Consider the following 19,989-nt stretch of genomic DNA (forward strand, 5'->3'; position numbering starts at 1 on the left):
TGTATAACACTACTATAAGGCGCGTGTGCTAAAAATATCCAAAAGCTGACGTCAATCCCAAGCCTGTTGACGGCAACGTTACGAGAACTTTCGGGTATGTCGGCCAGCAATTCATGTATAAATGCTCTCCAAAGGTTGCCTGTGGAAATTGACCTTACAACATATTGTTTAGCAAAGTGTGCTCTGGGTTGATAGAAAAAATTCTCCGTTGTAAAATACACGGTCTCCAACGTTCAAACGTTTTGGCACCGCCATGTTTGTTTACAAATGCACGATTTTGGAGGGGAAATATTGTAGCAGCCGTGACTCACGAGCGTGTATTATTGACACGAGAGTGGATTACTGGCAAATAAAACACGGTTTTAAACCGATCAAAACTGGCATTGCATAGCCAATGTGGTAGAATAGATAGTTTTGACGGTGGTTACAAATCAATGCATTTTCGTGACATGCTGTGTATTAACTGTTGGCGCTGTAATAGCACATTTAAATCATGTTGAAAGTGCAAAGTGCATTTTACTCAGGTATATATTTTATATCGTAACACTAAAGATATGATAGAGGTACAGGTACGGATACGGGTCAATAGGCCTGCTTGGTTCGTTTTGGCGACAGATCGAGCAAGAACCAAGCCAGGCGATCACATGATAGGCGGTTAGCAAGGCGAGCAGCAGGGCGAACCTTACTCGAAGTTAGATAAAAAAATTATGCCGATCTATTATGTATATGTAACATCAGATGATCGGCAGACAAGTTAAAGTTGTTTTTTTACCAGTTCAGACGCCACCGGTGTATACTAATCTAATCAAGTAATAGTATCGACTGTCCGAGAACGAGCAGCTATGAACGAACTAAGCATGCCCATACCGAGTTCAATAACTAGGTTGTTAGGTAAAATTGGAATCAGGTGTATATCTTCATCTCTCACTAGTAAGCGTCCTAACTCACGCTGGTAGGCCTAGACCCAGTGACATGTCTGGGACTGGGATTGTGACGATTTCTGCCTTCACTCCTGGAAACGTTGTCGGCACTCTGGTTCTCGGTTTGGTGATTTATGTGTTATACGAGGGGATAAGATTTCTGTTACACGTGCGCTACCTTAGTAACGTATTCAGGGACGTACCTGGGCCTGACAATGTCCACTGGCTATATGGTAACATTTTACAGGTAATCAAGCTAACATTTTATATCCCATGGAACACCTTCGTGTGACGTTAATAACAAGATGACAACTGCTTTTAAAAGTATTGCAACGTCAGTCAGAAAATAATCATTGTGAAAAAAAATCGCTAGATAACTCATGAAGCGTTGATCTGTAACATAGTGAACACTCTTATTAAAATCTTACCCTATCTAATGTATCATTCAAACTAAACTTTGAAATGTAGTAAGTTATCACTTCATTTTATAAAACTATCATTTTGTTAAGATATCAATTGGTATTCTGAAGATATCGATATGGAGTAGGGAACTTCAGGGATAGTATAATTTATTGCCGCTTTGGTATTCCTTATCTTTTATTTATGTTGCCGATCTTTACATACGACTTTTAATGACGTTCACTGCCTTGTCATGTCCTCCCTTTTCTCGCTAATTCCGTTTTCAATGACTGATGAGCTTATTGCTTACCAAGGAGAGCGCGTTCATCATTTTTTTTTTTTTTTTTTGTGAACTTTAGCAACTCGTATGCGCATGCTCGTATTGATTGTCGTTGGTAGCGATTATTTTTGTGTATTAAAGTAGTTCATTAATAACTTTTACTGTTTTAATAACTATACAAGATTCCCCTTTACTTTTATATTTACAGCATGAAATCATTTAAACGACATAATGTCCCGTAAATATTTCACACAAGAAGAATTAATAAGTGAAGAAGAATATGTCTACATCGCGGAGATTATCAAACAATGGCGTATGGTTTGTGGTTGCAGGAAATCATAAATATCGTGATTTCTTATGTATTTTACTTGTGGCAAAACAGTGTTTACCGGGCCCAAACTGTAGAGTGATCTGTGTATTGCCTTGCAGAGTCCATCAAATGGGGAGAAAAGATTGGAGTATTTAAAGAATTTGGTTAAACGGTTCCCACGCTTCTACCGTCTGTGGATTGGTCCCAAACCTGTCATAATGCTTACTCATCCGGACACCATCAAGATCCTCCTTAAAACTGCAGGTATGACGGACACATTAGTGTCAGTAGAGGCATGAACGTGTATCAAACTAATCAAAATTATACTACGATATATTTCAATACAAGAGGACCGGGAAGAAATTCAGGGGTAGGAATGTACGTGATCAGGTAATTCACACACGCACGTCTGGCGGGGAAAATATCGTCAGTTCGGAGGTAACACTCCAAAACACGGGGCTTCACACCCACACTGGACATATTGCGTAGTGGATACAATTCTTGTCATCTTTCTAGAATGGTCCAGTACGACAAGAAAAAATGCACAACTGACTTTACTTGTACAGAAGAATCAGAAAAGAAAATTCCTAACGCCCATGCCTAAGTCACCATTTAAAACATGCACTCGTGGCATATCAAATTATTGAACTCGTTTAATAAATTCCATATGACATTGCCACTCTCGTAAGATAATTTATCAAGGTTCGTGACAGAGGAAATAGCGAATCAACAACCCTGCAAAAATCACGCGTAACAGTCCAATTAGTAGAATGCATCTTTTAGGTATTTCACATCGTGGTTTAAACTCTGGGCATTTGAATTGACTCCAAACGATTCCTGGCACCAAGTTAACCTGTTTCAGAAAGACTGCCATCTGTGGATACGACAAGACATATACTATCTCCATAATGTATGTTGTAACAACCTTCTTCGTGATATAAGGGGCCGCGGTGGCCGAGTGGTTAAAGTGTCCCGAAACTTTATCACTAGCCCTCCACCTTGCGAAGTCGAAACCTACGTGGGGCAGTTGCCAGGTACTGACTGTAGGCCGGTGGTTTTCTCCGGGTACTCCGGCTTTCCTCCACCTCCAAAACATGGCGCGTCCTTAAATGACCCTGGCTGTTAATAGGACGTTAAACAAAAGCCAACCAAATCGTGATACACTTGTTCCGGTGTTAACACTGGAAGGACATTGTAAACCAAGGTACCAGGTACAGCAGGCGATTAACGCGCTAATCACGTAGACATATTGCCCTCGTCCCCAGTTTAGACCTGATCTTTCTTTGAACTTTTTCCTTGCAAAGCTCTTGGCTTCCTTAATTAACTCTCCGACATTCTTGTGCATATTTCCAAGAACAGAGAGGCAATCTACAAGTGAATTTGAACTTTTTCCTTGCAAAGCTCTTGGCTTCCTTAATTACCTCTCCGACATTCTTGTGCATATTTCCAAGAACAGAGAGGCAATCTACAAGTGAATTGATAGCAAATTATTTTATGTCTTGTGGCAGATCAGAAATACTTTATTAAGTGACGATATGTGGCGATATTGTATTAATCAACAACTTTAAAATGCCAGAATTTTGGGCAATATATATTTATGTAACAGAGCACATGATTAATTAAATTTAAATCACTGCCTCCGCTAGGGATCGAACCCGGGACCTCTGGCTTACTAGTCTTACGCTCAACCGATCGAGCCAAAGAGAAGATCTCTCTAGCCGAGCGGTATTATTGCGGCTAGTATTTACCAGGGTTACATACTCCCCCTCCAGGAAAGAACTCGTCCTCGAGTTTCCAGGGGTAACAGCGATGCTTTCGCAAGCAGCGATGGGTATCATTCCCGAGTCCCTACATGGGCGCCAATGTAACAGAGCACATGATGAATTAAATTTAAATCACTGCCTCCACTAGGGATCGAACCCGGGACCTCTGGCTTACTAGTCTTACGCTCAACCGATCGAGCCAAAGAGAAGATCTCTCTATATTGCGGCTAGTATTTACCAGGGTTACATTTATACAAATATATTTCATGACGGTCATTTCATATAACAATTACATGAATAAATACTTCATCTGCATCGTAATGTACCAAATGTATTCGAAACAGAGTAAAAATAGGAACAACTGGATGTACGCGTGCGTGTGAACTACCGTGTAAATCGAACTTGTCCGGAGTGTTTGAAAAAAACTAAAGCATATGGACTGTTTGGTCAAAGAGCAACGCAAATACAATGGGTAATTGGGCCTATGGCGTTTTAAATCATGGCGGTGTTAATACCTTAACTACGTCTGATTTACCTCCGAACCGACAAACCCGCCAAAAGTGTGTGTGCGAACTACCTAATGACGTACCTTCCTACCCCTCTTATTGCTTCGATTCTTTACAATGTAAGGGTGACAACCAACATGTATAACATTTATAAGGTAAGGTAAGACGACTAAGCTTATTTTAATCTGCTGCACAAGCAATGTTTCTATGTTGGCTGTCTGAATACAACTCAGAAACTGTTTTTGTTTGGTTAGAACCAAAAACTGTAGGTTTCGGAGGGGCATACCGCCACGGACGGCCCTGGCTCGGGGACGGTCTGTTGATAGCGGGAGGACAGCGCTGGGCGCGGTCACGTCGTTTACTCACACCGGCATTCCACTTCGATGTCCTACGTCCGTATACGGAGGTTTACAACGAGGCTTCAGAGGAACTCCTGGTAACTCTCGTTAACTCTCGTAAACGTGATATCAGTTCAAAGATTTATTTGGTCGTGTGTTTAGTTTAGAATAATGATTAAAATCTTATGAGAGATTTACAAAATCAAGAACTGGTCACCAGATAAAACGTCGAATTATGTATTGCAGAAAAACATCGGCATGTGTGCGGAGAAGGGTGAGAGTTTTGAGACTTTCCATGTGGTGAGTGCCTGTACTCTAGACATCATCCTGAGGTGTGCCTTCTCCTACTGTACCAACTGTCAGAACCTCGGGTACGCTCTACTCTTATCTCATTGTCTCACAACTCTTAGTGGAATATTTTCTAACATAAACCTATTGATAAGTTTTTTTTTGTTTATTGCTGTTAGCTATCAGTTTACTACTGTAGTAACCTGGACTCGCAGTACTGATTTCTTTATTTTACATTGTGTTTCCAGTAAATCCCATCCATACGTTACTGCTGTCAACGAGATTGCAGAAGAATGGGCAACACGGAACAAGTAAGTGTCCGTCTGTCATCCAGTCAATCATGTGATATTATTATTATTACTATTCTAACACGTACTCTCAAATCATTGTATAACAAAAGATCACAACATGTGGTTTATCTTGCAGAAAACCCTGGTTATTTCCCGACATCATTTTCTATCTAACCAAGGGCGGACGTAGGTTTAAACGACAGTGTAAATATGTACATGATGTCGCAGAGGATGTGATAGACAAAAGACGGCGCACACTGGCATGTATAATCGTGATTATTTGTCTGCTTACCCTTACTATTTAGACAGCACACTCGTATGTATAACATCGCTAATCAGACAGTACACACTCGTACATTTGTATGTATAACATCGCTAATCAGACAGCACACACTTTTATGTATAACATCGCTAATTATACAATACACACTCGTATGTATAACATCGCTAATCAGACAGTACACACTCGTATGTATAACATCGCTATTTAGACAGCACACTCGTATGTATAACATCGCTAATTAGACAGTACACACGTATGTATAACATCGCTAATTATACAATACACACTCGTATGTATAACATCGCTAATCAGACAGTACACACTCGTATGTATAACATCGCTATTTAGACAGCACACTCGTATGTATAACATCGCTAATCAGACAGCACACACTTTTATGTATAACATCGCTAATTAGACAGCACACACTCGTTTGTATACCATCGCTAATTAGACAACACACACTCGTATGTATAACATCTAATCAGACTGCACACACTCGTATATATAACATCGCTAATTAGACAGCACACACTCGTATGTATAACATCGCTATTTAGACAGCACACACTCGTATGTATAACATCGCTAATTAGACAGTACACACCCTATGTATAACATCGCTAATTAGACAGCACACACTCGTATGTATAACATCGCTAATTAGACAACACACACTCGTATGTATAACATCGCTAATTAGACAGCACACACTCGTATGTATAACATCGTTATTTAGACAACACACACTCGTATGTATAACATCGCTAATGAGACAGTACACACTCGTATGTATAACATCCAATCAGACAGCACACACTCGTATGTATAACATCGCTAATTAGACAACACACACTCGTATGTATAACATCGCTATTTAGACAGTACACACTCGTATGTATAACATCCAATCAGACAGCACACACTCGTATGTATAACATCGCTAATTAGACAACACACACTCGTATGTATAACATCGCTAATTAGACAACACACACTCGTATGTATAACATCGCTAATGAGACAGTACACACTCGTATGTATAACATCCAATCAGACAGCACACACTCGTATGTATAACATCGCTAATCAGACAGCACACACTTTTATGTATAACATCACTAATTAGACAGCACACACTCGTATGTATAACATCGCTAATTAGACCGTACACACACTTATGTATAACATCACTAATCAGACAGTACACACTCGTATGTATAAGATCTAATCAGACAGTACACACTCGTATGTATAACATCTAATCAGACAGTACACACTCGTATGTATAACATCGCTATTTAGACAGAACACACTCGTATGTATAACATCGCTAATTAGACAGCACACTTGTATGTATAACATTGTTATTAGTCAACACACGTTCGTATGTATAACATCGCTAATTAGACAGTACACACGTTCGTATGTATAACATCGCTAATTAGACAGCACACACTCGTATGTATAACATCGCTAATTAGACAGTACACACTCGTATGTATAACATCTAATCAGACAGTACACACTCGTATGTATAACATCGTTATTAGTCAACACACGTTCGTATGTATAACATCGCTAATTAGACAGCACACACTTTTATGTATAACATCGCTAATTAGACAGTACACACTCGTATGTATAACATCGCTAATTAGACAATACACACTCGTATGTATAACATCGCTAATCAGACAGCACACACTCGTATGCATAACATCCAATCAGACAGCACACACTCGTATGTATAACATCCAATCAGACAGCACACACCCATATGTATAACATCGCTAATTAGACAGTACACACTCGTATGTATAATATCACTAATCAGACAGTACACACTCGTATGTATAACATCCAATCAGACAGCACACACCCGTATGTATAACATCGCTAATTAGACAGCACACACCCGTATGTATAACATCGCTAATTAGACAGTACACACTCGTATGTATAACATCGCTAATCAGACAGCACACACTCGTATGCATAACATCGCTAATCAGACAGCACACACTCGTATGTATAACATCGCTAATCAGACAGCACACACTCGTATGCATAACATCGCTAATCAGACAGCACACACTCGTATGTATAACATCGCTAATTAGACAGTACACACGTATGTATAACATCGCTAATTAGACAGCACACACTCGTATGTATAACATCGCTAATCAGACAGCACACACCCTATGTATAACATCGCTAATTAGTCAGTACACACCCTATGTATAACATCGCTAATTAGTCAGTACACACCCTATGTATAACATCGCTAATTAGACAACCCACTTTATGTATAACATCGCTAATTAGACAGCACACACTCGTATGTATAATATCGCTAATTAGACAGAACACATTCGTTTGTATAATATCGCTAATTAGACAACACAAATAAGACGGCACACACTCGTATGTAAAGTCGTGCTTATTGGCAAAATGATGAGTTACGTCCATTTAAACTATGATAACATTACCGAACTGTACCCATTTCCCCCATTCACTGTGTTATATTATAGCGAGCTTTGATAAACATATATTACACAGGAAGCTGGGGGTGTTTGTAGTTATCTCCCCTTATATTACACAGGAAGCTGGGGGTGTTTGTAGTTATCTCCCCTTATATTACACAGGAAGCTGGAGATGTTTGTAGTTATCTCCCCTTATATTACACAGGAAGCTGGGGGTGTTTGTAGTTATCTCCCCTTATATTACACAGGAAGCTGGGGGTGTTTGTAGTTATCTACCCTTATATTACACAGGAAGCTGGAGGTGTTTGTAGTTATTTCCCCTTATATTACACAGGAAGCTGGGGGTGTTTGTAGTTATCTCCCCTTATATTACACAGGAAGCTGGAGGTGTTTGTAGTTATCTCCCCTTATATTACACAGGAAGCTGGGGGTGTTTGTAGTTATTTCCCTTATATTACACAGGAAGCTGGAGGTGTTCCAGAAAAGAAGTACAAAGATTTCCTGGACATTCTACTGATGGCGCGGGATGAGAATGGGAAGGGACTCACCAGGGAGGAGATCCGAAATGAAGTCGACACATTCTTATTTGAAGGTGATTTTTTTACATTAGAAAAGCCAAAATAAATAATTCATCTGCTGGCTAGATACAGAAATACCCTCCACGGATTTTTCGAATATTTCCGGGCGAGTACGAAACTCTTGTTTAATTCTCAAGTATATGCTTTATATCATACAATCAACATGTCAGCCATTTTATATTGAATTTTGTATCAATGTAAATTATTACCAGGAAAATCACAAGGAAATAGGGAATATCATGTTTAGATGGCATTACAGTTTTCATTACACTACATGTAGTTTTGCTTTGGCCCTCTTTAATATTTTGTTCTGTTTGATGGTGTCTGTGAAGTATGGACAGGAACAATAAATGATTGTTGTGTATGGTTCAGGTCATGACACGACAGCCAGTGCCATCTCGTGGATACTGTACTCCCTAGCGACACACCCAGAACACCAGGCTAAGGTCCAGGAGGAGATTGACCACGTCCTGGAGGGCAGAGAGTCTGACCGGCTCCAGTGGTCAGTATATCAGAAATATATTTTCTATTAACACAAACACCATTTTATTTTATCAAATTGACAAAATGCAGTAATTCGCTGTTTCATAAACTAGATGTATATGTCTAACTTAGATAAAGTGTGTCAGTCTCTTGCCTAATTTTATACAACTTGCCAGTGATGATAGTCTTTCCGTTTCCATTTTCGTTTTTTTCCGCGTTGATTATTGGTAGCGGCAGGCAATAACTATGCGAATGGCAAAGAGTTTAGAAACATTGTCGGGACTTACACATACAATTGTAACTTTATATTAGGTATTTGTAAAATCATCAACTTGTTCACTGATTGGAAAATTAAAGTGAGCAGTATCATACTTTGTCGTCAACATGAAGGTTTTTTGCTCGGAAGGGTCAGATTTGATTTAAGATGTGTCCATAGACGTCTTGTCTTCTTGTTTTCACTTCATAAATTGTGATCCTGAGGCAGATCAAAATATCCGGTTAAAAGTTCGGTAATTTAACGCTCTGCCATCTTGGTTGTGTAGCGGGAATAAACGTTCATAACCCGAATATTGACTGGTTACAACAGTAACCAGGACTTAGTATTATATGGGAATGGCTAAATAGTCCGTATCAAAATTAATATACATGTACACGTACATATATACATGTACTACACACGGAAAAGAAAATGAAAGTTTGGTGTTATATAATACATGATTTTCAAAGTTATCTATTTCAATTTCTACTCAAGATAGACTCGATGAAACTACCAAATTTAATCTGTTTCATGTGTCCATGAATTTGACCAGATTAACATCATAACGTAACGCGTATGAAAAAAATATAAATTCAATAAATTTGTCTCGACAGCAACTCAATTCATCACCCCATGAAATCGACCAAAGCAACATTCAATCCTTAAGTAAAAACAAAGGTCAGAAAATTCTTAACCATATAATCATACGTGATTGCCACGTGACTGATAGATTGTCCCCTATATTTTCCAGTGTTATTACACCCCTTGACATGGTATTCTAGGGAGGACATGCCTAAGTTGGAGTACCTGACTTTGTGTATCAAGGAAGGGATGAGGCTCCATAGTCCTGTCCCCTTCATACAACGAGAGAGTACCCGAGAATTCATCATTGACGGTAAAACCCTGCCCCCGGGGACTAATCTCTCCTGCAGTATCTTCTCCGTCCACCACAATCCCACGGTGTGGAGCCAGTCCGACAAATTCATCCCTCAGAGGTTCTCAAAGGAAAACATCGCACAGATGGATTCATTTGCCTTCCTCCCCTTTGCTGCCGGTCCAAGGTGAGGTATTTGTACAACCCCTTAAAGTTGTATATTACAGCTCTCTTGGTTATAGTACATCAGCTAGACTGACAGCTGTATATATGTTCTGTGACTGCTTTGTTGGTTAGTAAGACTCTGTGTGGGTTTGTTTTCAGAAACTGTATTGGGCAGACTTTTGCAATGAATGAGGAGAAAGTCGTCATCGCAAGGATACTTCAGAGGTGAGACACTAACAAAAACACCCCAATGAGGTAACATTATATGTCTAAACGGAATGTAGATAAATTATAATCGGAGACCCTTCTAACGTACCAGGACAATACAAGTGAGGCGTTCCGGAGTGGTGAGCGTCTTCTAGTGTATTACATGATGTCACAAGCAATGTAAATCTATGTAAAATCGTCCAAATGAGCACTGGAGAGATGGCGACTGGGCCACCAGGCACACTAAGAAACATCAAACACTGGCGTCTACTTCTGGTCAGTATAAATAGAAAATACATATATATTAGCCCCTACTCCTACTGCTGATATAGGGGGCTATTTTTTTCTTCTATAAACACTAACCAGAAGCAGACGCCCGTGCATAGAACACGTAAGTTTTATCACACAGTAAAATAAAATATTTCCTAGTGAAATCATGAGGTCAACCAATGTTTTTCCTGTGGATTTTACAAACCTACATCAATCGAAACCCGTAATGTATATTTCTCTCAGTAGTCAGCATCGTTAACGGAACGTGTGACGTTTTAACAAACCCTACTCAGTATAGTATTATATTTACTTATATGTTATCCGTGTATGCTGGGGGAGCAGGGCTGTTACAATATAGAAATGGAATAGTAACAATTCATTGCAATAGTCACGCTTATCATATAGCTACAATTTGTAAGTAATCTTCTGGTTACATTTCAAGTAAATATTGATGTAAGCTGCGAAATGTGAAATTTGTTGTGGCATTGAATACAAGTTTTAAGGGCTTATCCAATCGACATGTTCAATTAAGTTCAATTGTTAGAAAGACATCACATAATCAAGATAGCAGTTCCTTTGATAATCTCTTCTATGAATTCAGTTTCGTCTGAAAGCCAAACCAAAGTTCGAAACATATATAAAATTATACCAAAACTATCACTCTCTCATCGGTATCAGTCCTGCTCATTTATTAGGAAATCAAATATACAATTAACCATACAATGTACCATGCGTTGTACCATGCAAGGATACCATATAATACAATATACCATACAATGATACTATATACTGTACCATACAATGTACCACACAATGTATCATACAGTGTACCATACAATGTACCACACAATGTATCATACAGCGTACCATACACTGTACCATACACCGTACTATACAATGTACCATACAAAAAACATACAATGAACAAAACAATGGTATCATGCAATGGTACCATACAATGCACCATACGACGTACCGTACATTTTCCTATACAATGTACCATACAATGTATCATACAATGTACTTTGTATGCAACAAAATGCTGCTTGTTCTTTTTACACGTAGATTTACACACGTGTTATAGCATCTATATTGACAACATGTATACCGTGTATCGATATTTAGACCGCTTTAAATTTAATTTTCATCATGGACTTTTACTTAGTCTCTTTCTTGGGGTGATGGATTCATATTCTGCAGCATCTCATCTGCATGTATTAGTTATATTACCAGCATGGACTTTTAAACATATCTTGATTTTTATCAGAACTTCTATCAGGATGGAACGGTTTAACCTAAATCATGTTAAATAATCCCAATGAAGATGTTGCGATATTTAATACCATTTTTACTTATAAGAGGAAAAAATATAAAACCACTTAAATCAGTTTCAGAACATAACGGGAAAAAAATAAAATAAAATACTTTACTCCAACTAGTCCTACTAATATTAGTATCCGAGACGACAAGAGAGATTAACATTAGTATCCGAGACGACAAGAGAGATTAACATCGGAATCCGAGACGACAAGAGAGAGGGACAACAGAGATTAACATTAGTATCCGAGACGACAAGAGAGATTAACATTAGTATCCGAGACGACAAGGGAGAAGGACAATAGAGATTAACATTAGTATCCGAGACGACAAGAGAGATTAACATTAGTACCCGAGACGACAACAGAGATTAACATCGGAATCCGAGACGACAAGAGAGATTAACATTAGTATCCGAGACGACAAGAGAGATTAACATTAGTATCCGAGACGACAAGAGAGATTAACATTGGAATCCGAGACGACAAGAGAGATGGACAACAGATATTAACATTAGTATCCGAGACGACAAGAGAGATGGACAACAGAGATTAACATTAGTATCCGAGACGACAAGAGAGATTAACATTAGTATCCGAGACGACAAGAGAGAAGGATAACTGAGGCTTACATTCTGAAAAAGAAGCATGGAGAATATACATGTATAAAGACGGACTTCAGATATATACATGTAGTTATTCAAAGTGCTTACTTCCATACCAGCTGGGACACACTATAAAAACACTTGTCTTTCTGTCATTACTGTAGTATCATGCAATCTGAAATGTTCCTCAAAACAATCATATACAGCGAGCTTTCCACATTAACTAAACAGGTTTACTGTATAAAACGTTTAATACCTGTTGATGGATTTAGGGAAATTAACACGACTTTGGTAAAAACTCAATGCTACTTTATGAGTTTTATTCTGCAGACACTAGTACTACTACAACCCTTGTAATGTGTCTCGTGTAACAAGGCTGACTACTCGTGTGAAATAACATGAACGATCTAGATTATAACCTGTGAACTTTGGGGTTGAAGGTCGAGAGCATCTGGTGATGAGTTATCATTGATATACGTATATGATATGTACCTGGGACTTGTAACTCTTGTTGTTGATGAGATCTGTCTCGACAGACGGCCGAAACATATATAAAATTATACCAAAACTATCACTCTCTCATCGGTATCAGTCCTGCTCATTTATTAGGAAATCAAATATACAATGAACCATACAATGTACCATGCGTTGTACCATGCAAGGATACCATATAATACAATATACCATACAATGATACTATATACTGTACCATACAATGTACCACACAATGTATCATACAGCGTACCATACACTGTACTATACACCGTACTATACAATGTACCATACAAAAAACATACAATGAACAAAACAATGGTATCATGCAATGGTACCATACAATGCACCATACGACGTACCGTACATTTTCCTATACAATGTACCATACATTGTACCATACAATGTACCATACAATGTACTTTGTATGCAACAAAATGCTGCTTGTTCTTACACACGTGTTATAGCATCTATATTGACAACATGTGTATCGATATTTAGACCGCTTTAAATTTAATTTTCATCATGGACTTTTACTTTAGTCCCTTTCTTGGGGTGATGGATTCATTAGTTAAGTCAGAAGATGAAAACCTTATTTCCACTTTGTCAGCTGTACAGATTATACAAAGAACTTATCATTAAACAGTCATACAGACTGAGGAGTGGGCGTGTATACTGTTAAACCGTTATGTATATGTGTTTATATATTGCCATTAAATCATTTGTGTAATTAGGTTTGTGAATTTTGGTAAAGGTAGTATTGAGGCATGTAGGTTTTGAGACAAAATCAGTATGTACTGTAATCCTGATCAGAGTGTGTTCGGAAGCTGCCAGCATCCACAATATATATTCTGGTGATAGTGATGGTTATATATGGTTTTATTTTGATAACCAGGTACACTATCGAACTTGACCCGACTGTTGAAGTGAAAAAACATCCCGCCGCTGTGATGAGGAGTAAGAACGGGGTATACCTATACGCCAGAGCTCGCCGCTGATTGGCCACTCGTAAACACACACGGTACGCACGTGTGGTTACCTAAAAACTCATCTGGGCATGTTCATGATTTCAAAATTAGTTTGTTTACATAAATAAAATATACTTTAAACAATTAAAAGTGCTTGTGACTGTACCAGGTACATACGTAGTATGCAGGATCATAAAAAAGTATTTTATTGTTTTTTTTCTATGTACTTTAAATTACTGTACATATATACATGTAAGTTAAAACTTATCCGCGACATGTAAGTTATCATATATCCAGAAGTTAAAGTGTTCATATATCAATACTAGATTCTATTGTTCTTAATGGATATATTTAAAAAAAAAGCATGTATGCTGAGTCCAGTTGACAATGTTTGTTATGTCCACTGTAGAAATATTTAGTTTCACTTACGTATAATATCTATTGATTTGCATATCAATTAAAAGAATAAGTCAATGATTTGACGCTAGGAACACACTAAAATATCCGATTGTAATGATATGTAATCCATGTAAATTATCACGTTTGTATACAACTTCTTATATAGTTGGGTGTGTTATTTAAGAAATAATTAACGATGATTCGTGTATTGTTGCAGGATAAACAACGAGGACGAGGATATTTTGCAATTAAATTAAAAACGAAGGCCGCAGGCCTGAGTTATTAATTAAAATTGCACAATATCCGAGTCCGAGTTTATTTCTGGAGTATTTATTTCTGGAGTATTGCATTATTTGTTGGTGAAATATACAGGCAATACAGTACTACGATCAAGAGCATCTATCATATGGCATTGATTTTGAAAAAAAAGGATATTGATAAAAATCTATTGAAAGACTAACCCATTAGCCCACTCGGCTTTAGTAACCTTTTATAAAATGTGTGAATATTAGATATATAAAATTGTAACAGCCGTGACTCACTACCGTGTATTATTGGCACGAGCGTGGGTTATTGGAAAATAATACATGGTTTTAAACCAATCAAAACTGGCGTTACATAGCAAACATGGTAGAATGGACTTTTTAACATACATATGTAGTAATATATGTATGTCCTGTATTTAGACACTGTCAGGTTCATGTACATGTACATGTATACTAACTAGGTATTATGATACTTTGATAAACATGTAATAACGTACCTTGTGTATAATGGTATGCTAACTAGTCACCTATACACGTGTGAACGCAAACATTCATGCATGTATGTGTGAGTTTAAACATAGCCATATGAATATATAATTGATATATTGACACAGAATCATTGTAAATGACACCCCCTGTGTCCTCGTATAATATCCCCGCAATTATTGAATACACAGAATTTAAAGAGTTGAATTTGTTGGGCAAATGTATCATTGAAGCACACAAACTTAGAGGTATCTAATAATTAATTACAGGAAAGTTTGTTTTATTTGTTTCTATTACTAGTTATATCAGAACATTTAATTGTAATTTTGATTATGATGACGACGACGATGATAATTTATCATGATGTTATTATTTGCTCTCACTTGTCATACACTAATGTAATAAAGGAAAGTAACGCTGACCGTTTTATGTCCGAAAGGATAAATATGAAATTGTGTATATGCTAAATGTAAGTGTGCTATTTTCTATACCGGTAATTGTTTAACTTGTGGTAATAAAATAAACCTGAAAACTTCAAAAGAATGTTTCTATGACACAGTGATTGTCGGTCCGATACCCTGACATGTTTAGTGTGTTTTGGTGTACTTCGTTGATAACATCTTGTCATGTCTACGTAATTTACAAAAAAAAGTGTTTGTTCAAATGAAAATCTCCAAAACATTTATGCTACAAATTGTATCACTGAAAACAACGGGCTACACAACAGAGAATAGTGAATGTCATCCAGCATACTTAAACCCGTTATATCGGCCGACAACTAGTCCACTACCTGTACGAAGACTACTTTCGCTTTCTTTTACCCAATCAAATACGCATTAACGAAAGCCCTTGTGGTGTCATTTCATGCTGTCCCGCAATGCAACATTTTTGACCATATATATTTTTTTTGCGTATCGAATAGATATTTTAGATATTGAATATACATTGTATATTTAAAATATTGAACAAATGTTTATTTTTTTACATTACAAATTCAAAATTTTTGAATGTATATCTTAGTTTTGAACGTTATGAACAAATAATTCATATTTTATGACCATATATTGATTTTTTTTAACATACAATTTTAATTTTTGAATGTATACTTTTTTTTAAACAATTATTTATGTTATTGAACAAATATCTATTTTTTAAGAGCAAATATTTATTTTTTAGAACAAATATATAAATTCCATGAATATTGCAACGTTCCACACGCCATAGTCGGCGGTCGGTCTCCATACACATACTACTTGGTAGAAATTTATTCCTGTATTTTATACGGATATAAAGTATATTACCTATAAATGGCACGTGACTGCGATATGTACAGAAGTTTTTAGAGTCTACAGACCTCGCCCTCAGGTACGGTAAACCTAATGATGGAAAGGCCGAAATAGCAGGGTATCAGTCGAGATAACCTCAGAAATAATCTAGTTTACCCTGTGTGGGCACCAATCGGTGACAAGCTTTGGATTTGGGACCAATCAGTGCCAAGCTTTGGTTGATAAACGTCCACACTGCGTGTGTTTGGGGACCAATCAGTGACAAGCTTTGGTTGATAAACGTCCACACTGCGTGTGTTTGGGGACCAATCAGTGCCAAGGTTTGGTTGATAAACGTCCACACTGCGTGTGTTTGGGGACCAATCAGTGCCAAGCTTTGGTTGATAAACGTCAACACTGCGTGTGTTTGGGGACCAATCAGTGCCAAACATTGGTTGATAAACGTCCACACTGCGTGTGTTTGGGGACCAATCAGGGACAAGCTTTGGTTGATAAACGTCCACACTGCGTGTATTTGGGGACCAATCAGGGACAACCTTTGGTTGATTAACGTCCACACTGCGTGTGTTTGGGGACCAATCAGTGACAAACTTTGGTTGATAAACGTCCACACTGCGTGTGTTTGGGGACCAATCAGTGACAAACTTTGGTTGATAAACGTCCACACTGCTTGTGTTTGGGGACCAATCAGTGACAAACTTTGGTTGATAAACGTCCACACTGCGTGTGTTTGGGGACCAATCAGTGACAAACTTTGGTTAATTAACGCCCACACTGCTGGTGTAGCGATATTTCTTAATTGATTCATCATCAATCTTATTAAAAACTAGTATACTCGGTCATTATTTCATCATTTTGTGATGTATCTAATCAAAAACAGGCCTTGAGAAAGTCTTGAATTTCACCTTGTGCCTTGAAAAGCCTTAAATTTCACTTTGGGCCTTGAAAAGTCTCGAAAATTGGTTTACAGCCTTGAAAAATCCTCGAATATTAAGGTTTCATTAGGATAAGTGAAACCCTGGCCACTGATAATTTGGATTCAACTTTGTCTATGCTGCCTCCCCTACAGACATTAATAATTATCAAGTCAAGTTGTATTTTGATCAAGTGGATAGTTATAAGTTGTCGTTTTGTTCTCTTGCTCCCTCTCAAGATGACTTAGATGACAGGTAAAATGGGCCTTGGATATGTAAGCAAGACATTGAAAAAGCGTTGAAAAGGCCTTGAATTTGGTTGGACAAAATCCGCATGAATCCTGAAAAAGTTTTTACAAAGTTTGTTATTTCGAAGATTATGAATACACTAAAATATAATTGCCAATATTATGAGAGAAACAACCAGCAAGTATTCTTTCAAGATGCACAATTTCATTTCATTGACAGAAGTGACTTTACACGGTGTGATCTATGGCTGCAGAGACCGGTGTGTTTATAGTTAGTGTCAATATACAAAATGTATGAAATCTGAGTATCCATCAGTAGGCCTGGCATGCATCCATGACCGCAAAAAAAAAATATATATCCTGAATCTTTAGAGAGTTCAGCAGTTTTTTTAGTTTCATTCCATTTCTAATATTAACAAAATACAGTTATCGTTACTTATACTAAAATATTTAAAAATAATCAAATAAAAAACCTACGTCGTTACAGTGGTATTATAATAAACATTTTAAGAGATTTTAATTATACACGTCCCACATATTCTGCAGCATCTCATCTGCATGTATTAGTTATATTACCAGCATGGATTTTTAAACATATCTTCATTTTTATCAGAACTTCTATCAGGGTGGAACGGTTTAACCTAAATGATGTTAAATAATCCCAATGAAGATGTCGTTGCGAACAGTAACAGAACATGACGAAAAAAATCAACGAAATACTGAATAAAGGAACAACAGAGATTAACATTAGTATCCGAGACGACAACAGAGATTAACATAAGTATCCGAGACGACAAGAGAGAAGGATAACTGAGATTAATATTAGTATCGGAGACGACAAGAGAGATTAACATTAGTATCCGAGACGACAAGAGAGACGGACAACAGAGATTAACATTAGTATCCGAGACGACAATAGAGATGGACAACAGAGATTAACATTAGTATCCGAGACGACAGGAGAGAGGGACAACAGAGATTAACATTAGTATCCGAGACGACATGAGAGGAGGACAACAGAGATTAACATTAGTATCCGAGACGACAGGAGAGAGGGACAACAGAGATTAACATTAGTATCCGAGACGACAAGAGAGAGGGACAACAGAGATTAACATTAGTATCCGAGATGACAGGAGAGAGGGACAACAGAGATTAACATTAGTATCCGAGACGACAACAGAGATTAACATCAGTATTCGAGACGACAGGAGAGAGGGACAACAGAGATTAACATTAGTATCCGAGACGAAAAGAGAGATGGACAACAGAGATTAACATTAGTATCCGAGACGACAAGAGAGATGGACAACAGAGATTAATATTAGTATCCGAGACGACAAGAGAGATTAACATTAGTATCCGAGACGACAAGAGAGATTAATATTAGTATCCGAGACGACAAGGGGGATTAACATTGGTATCCGAGACGACAACAGAGATTAACATAAGTATCCGAGACGACAAGAGAGATTAACATTAGTATCCGAGACGACAAGAGAGATTAATATTAGTATCCGAGACGACAAGAGAGATTAACATTGGTATCCGAGACGACAACAGAGATTAACATAAGTATCCGAGACGACAAGAGAGATTAACATAAGTATCCGAGACGACAAGAGAGATTAACATTGGTATCCGAGACGACAAGAGAGATTAACATTAGTATCCGAGACGACATGAGAGGAGGACAACAGAGATTAACATTAGTATCCGAGACGACAAGAGAGATTGACAACAGAGATTAACATAAGTATCCGAGACGACAAGAGAGAAGGATAACTGAGATTAATATTAGTATCCGAGACGACAAGAGAGATTAACATTAGTATCCGAGACGACAAGAGAGATGGACAAGAGAGATTAACATTAGTATCCGAGACGACAAGAGAGACGGACAACAGAGATTAACATTAGTATCCGAGACGACAAGAGAGATGGACAACAGAGATTAACATTAGTATCCGAGACGACAGGAGAGAGGGACAACAGAGATTAACATTAGTATCCGAGACGACATGAGAGGAGGACAACAGAGATTAACATTAGTATCCGAGACGACAGGAGAGAGGGACAACAGAGATTAACATTAGTATCCGAGACGACAAGAGAGAGGGACAACAGAGATTAACATTAGTATCCGAGACGACAGGAGAGAGGGACAACAGAGATTAACATTAGTATCCGAGACGACAACAGAGATTAACATCAGTATTCGAGACGACAGGAGAGAGGGACAACAGAGATTAACATTAGTATCCGAGACGAAAAGAGAGATGGACAACAGAGATTAACATTAGTATCCGA

At 37.8% G+C, this 19,989-nt stretch overlaps 1 protein-coding gene across 1 annotated transcript; it reads left to right on the plus strand.

Moving 5' to 3' along the window:
* The first annotated feature begins 947 nt into the window (after positions 1–947).
* Positions 948–14,913, plus strand: LOC117323966 (leukotriene-B4 omega-hydroxylase 3-like). Its single transcript, XM_033879532.1, has 11 exons — positions 948–1,167; positions 2,029–2,173; positions 4,433–4,614; positions 4,763–4,887; positions 5,053–5,115; positions 5,231–5,354; positions 8,329–8,458; positions 8,817–8,946; positions 9,966–10,244; positions 10,382–10,447; positions 14,008–14,913. Exons 1-11 carry the CDS (start codon positions 973–975, stop codon positions 14,108–14,110), a joined length of 1,542 nt encoding a protein of 513 aa, XP_033735423.1. The 5' UTR covers positions 948–972; the 3' UTR covers positions 14,111–14,913.
* Positions 14,914–19,989: the final 5,076 nt, after the last annotated feature.

Source organism: Pecten maximus, chromosome 3 (assembly GCF_902652985.1).
Source record: "Pecten maximus chromosome 3, xPecMax1.1, whole genome shotgun sequence".
Taxonomy (NCBI): Eukaryota; Metazoa; Mollusca; class Bivalvia; order Pectinida; family Pectinidae; genus Pecten; species Pecten maximus.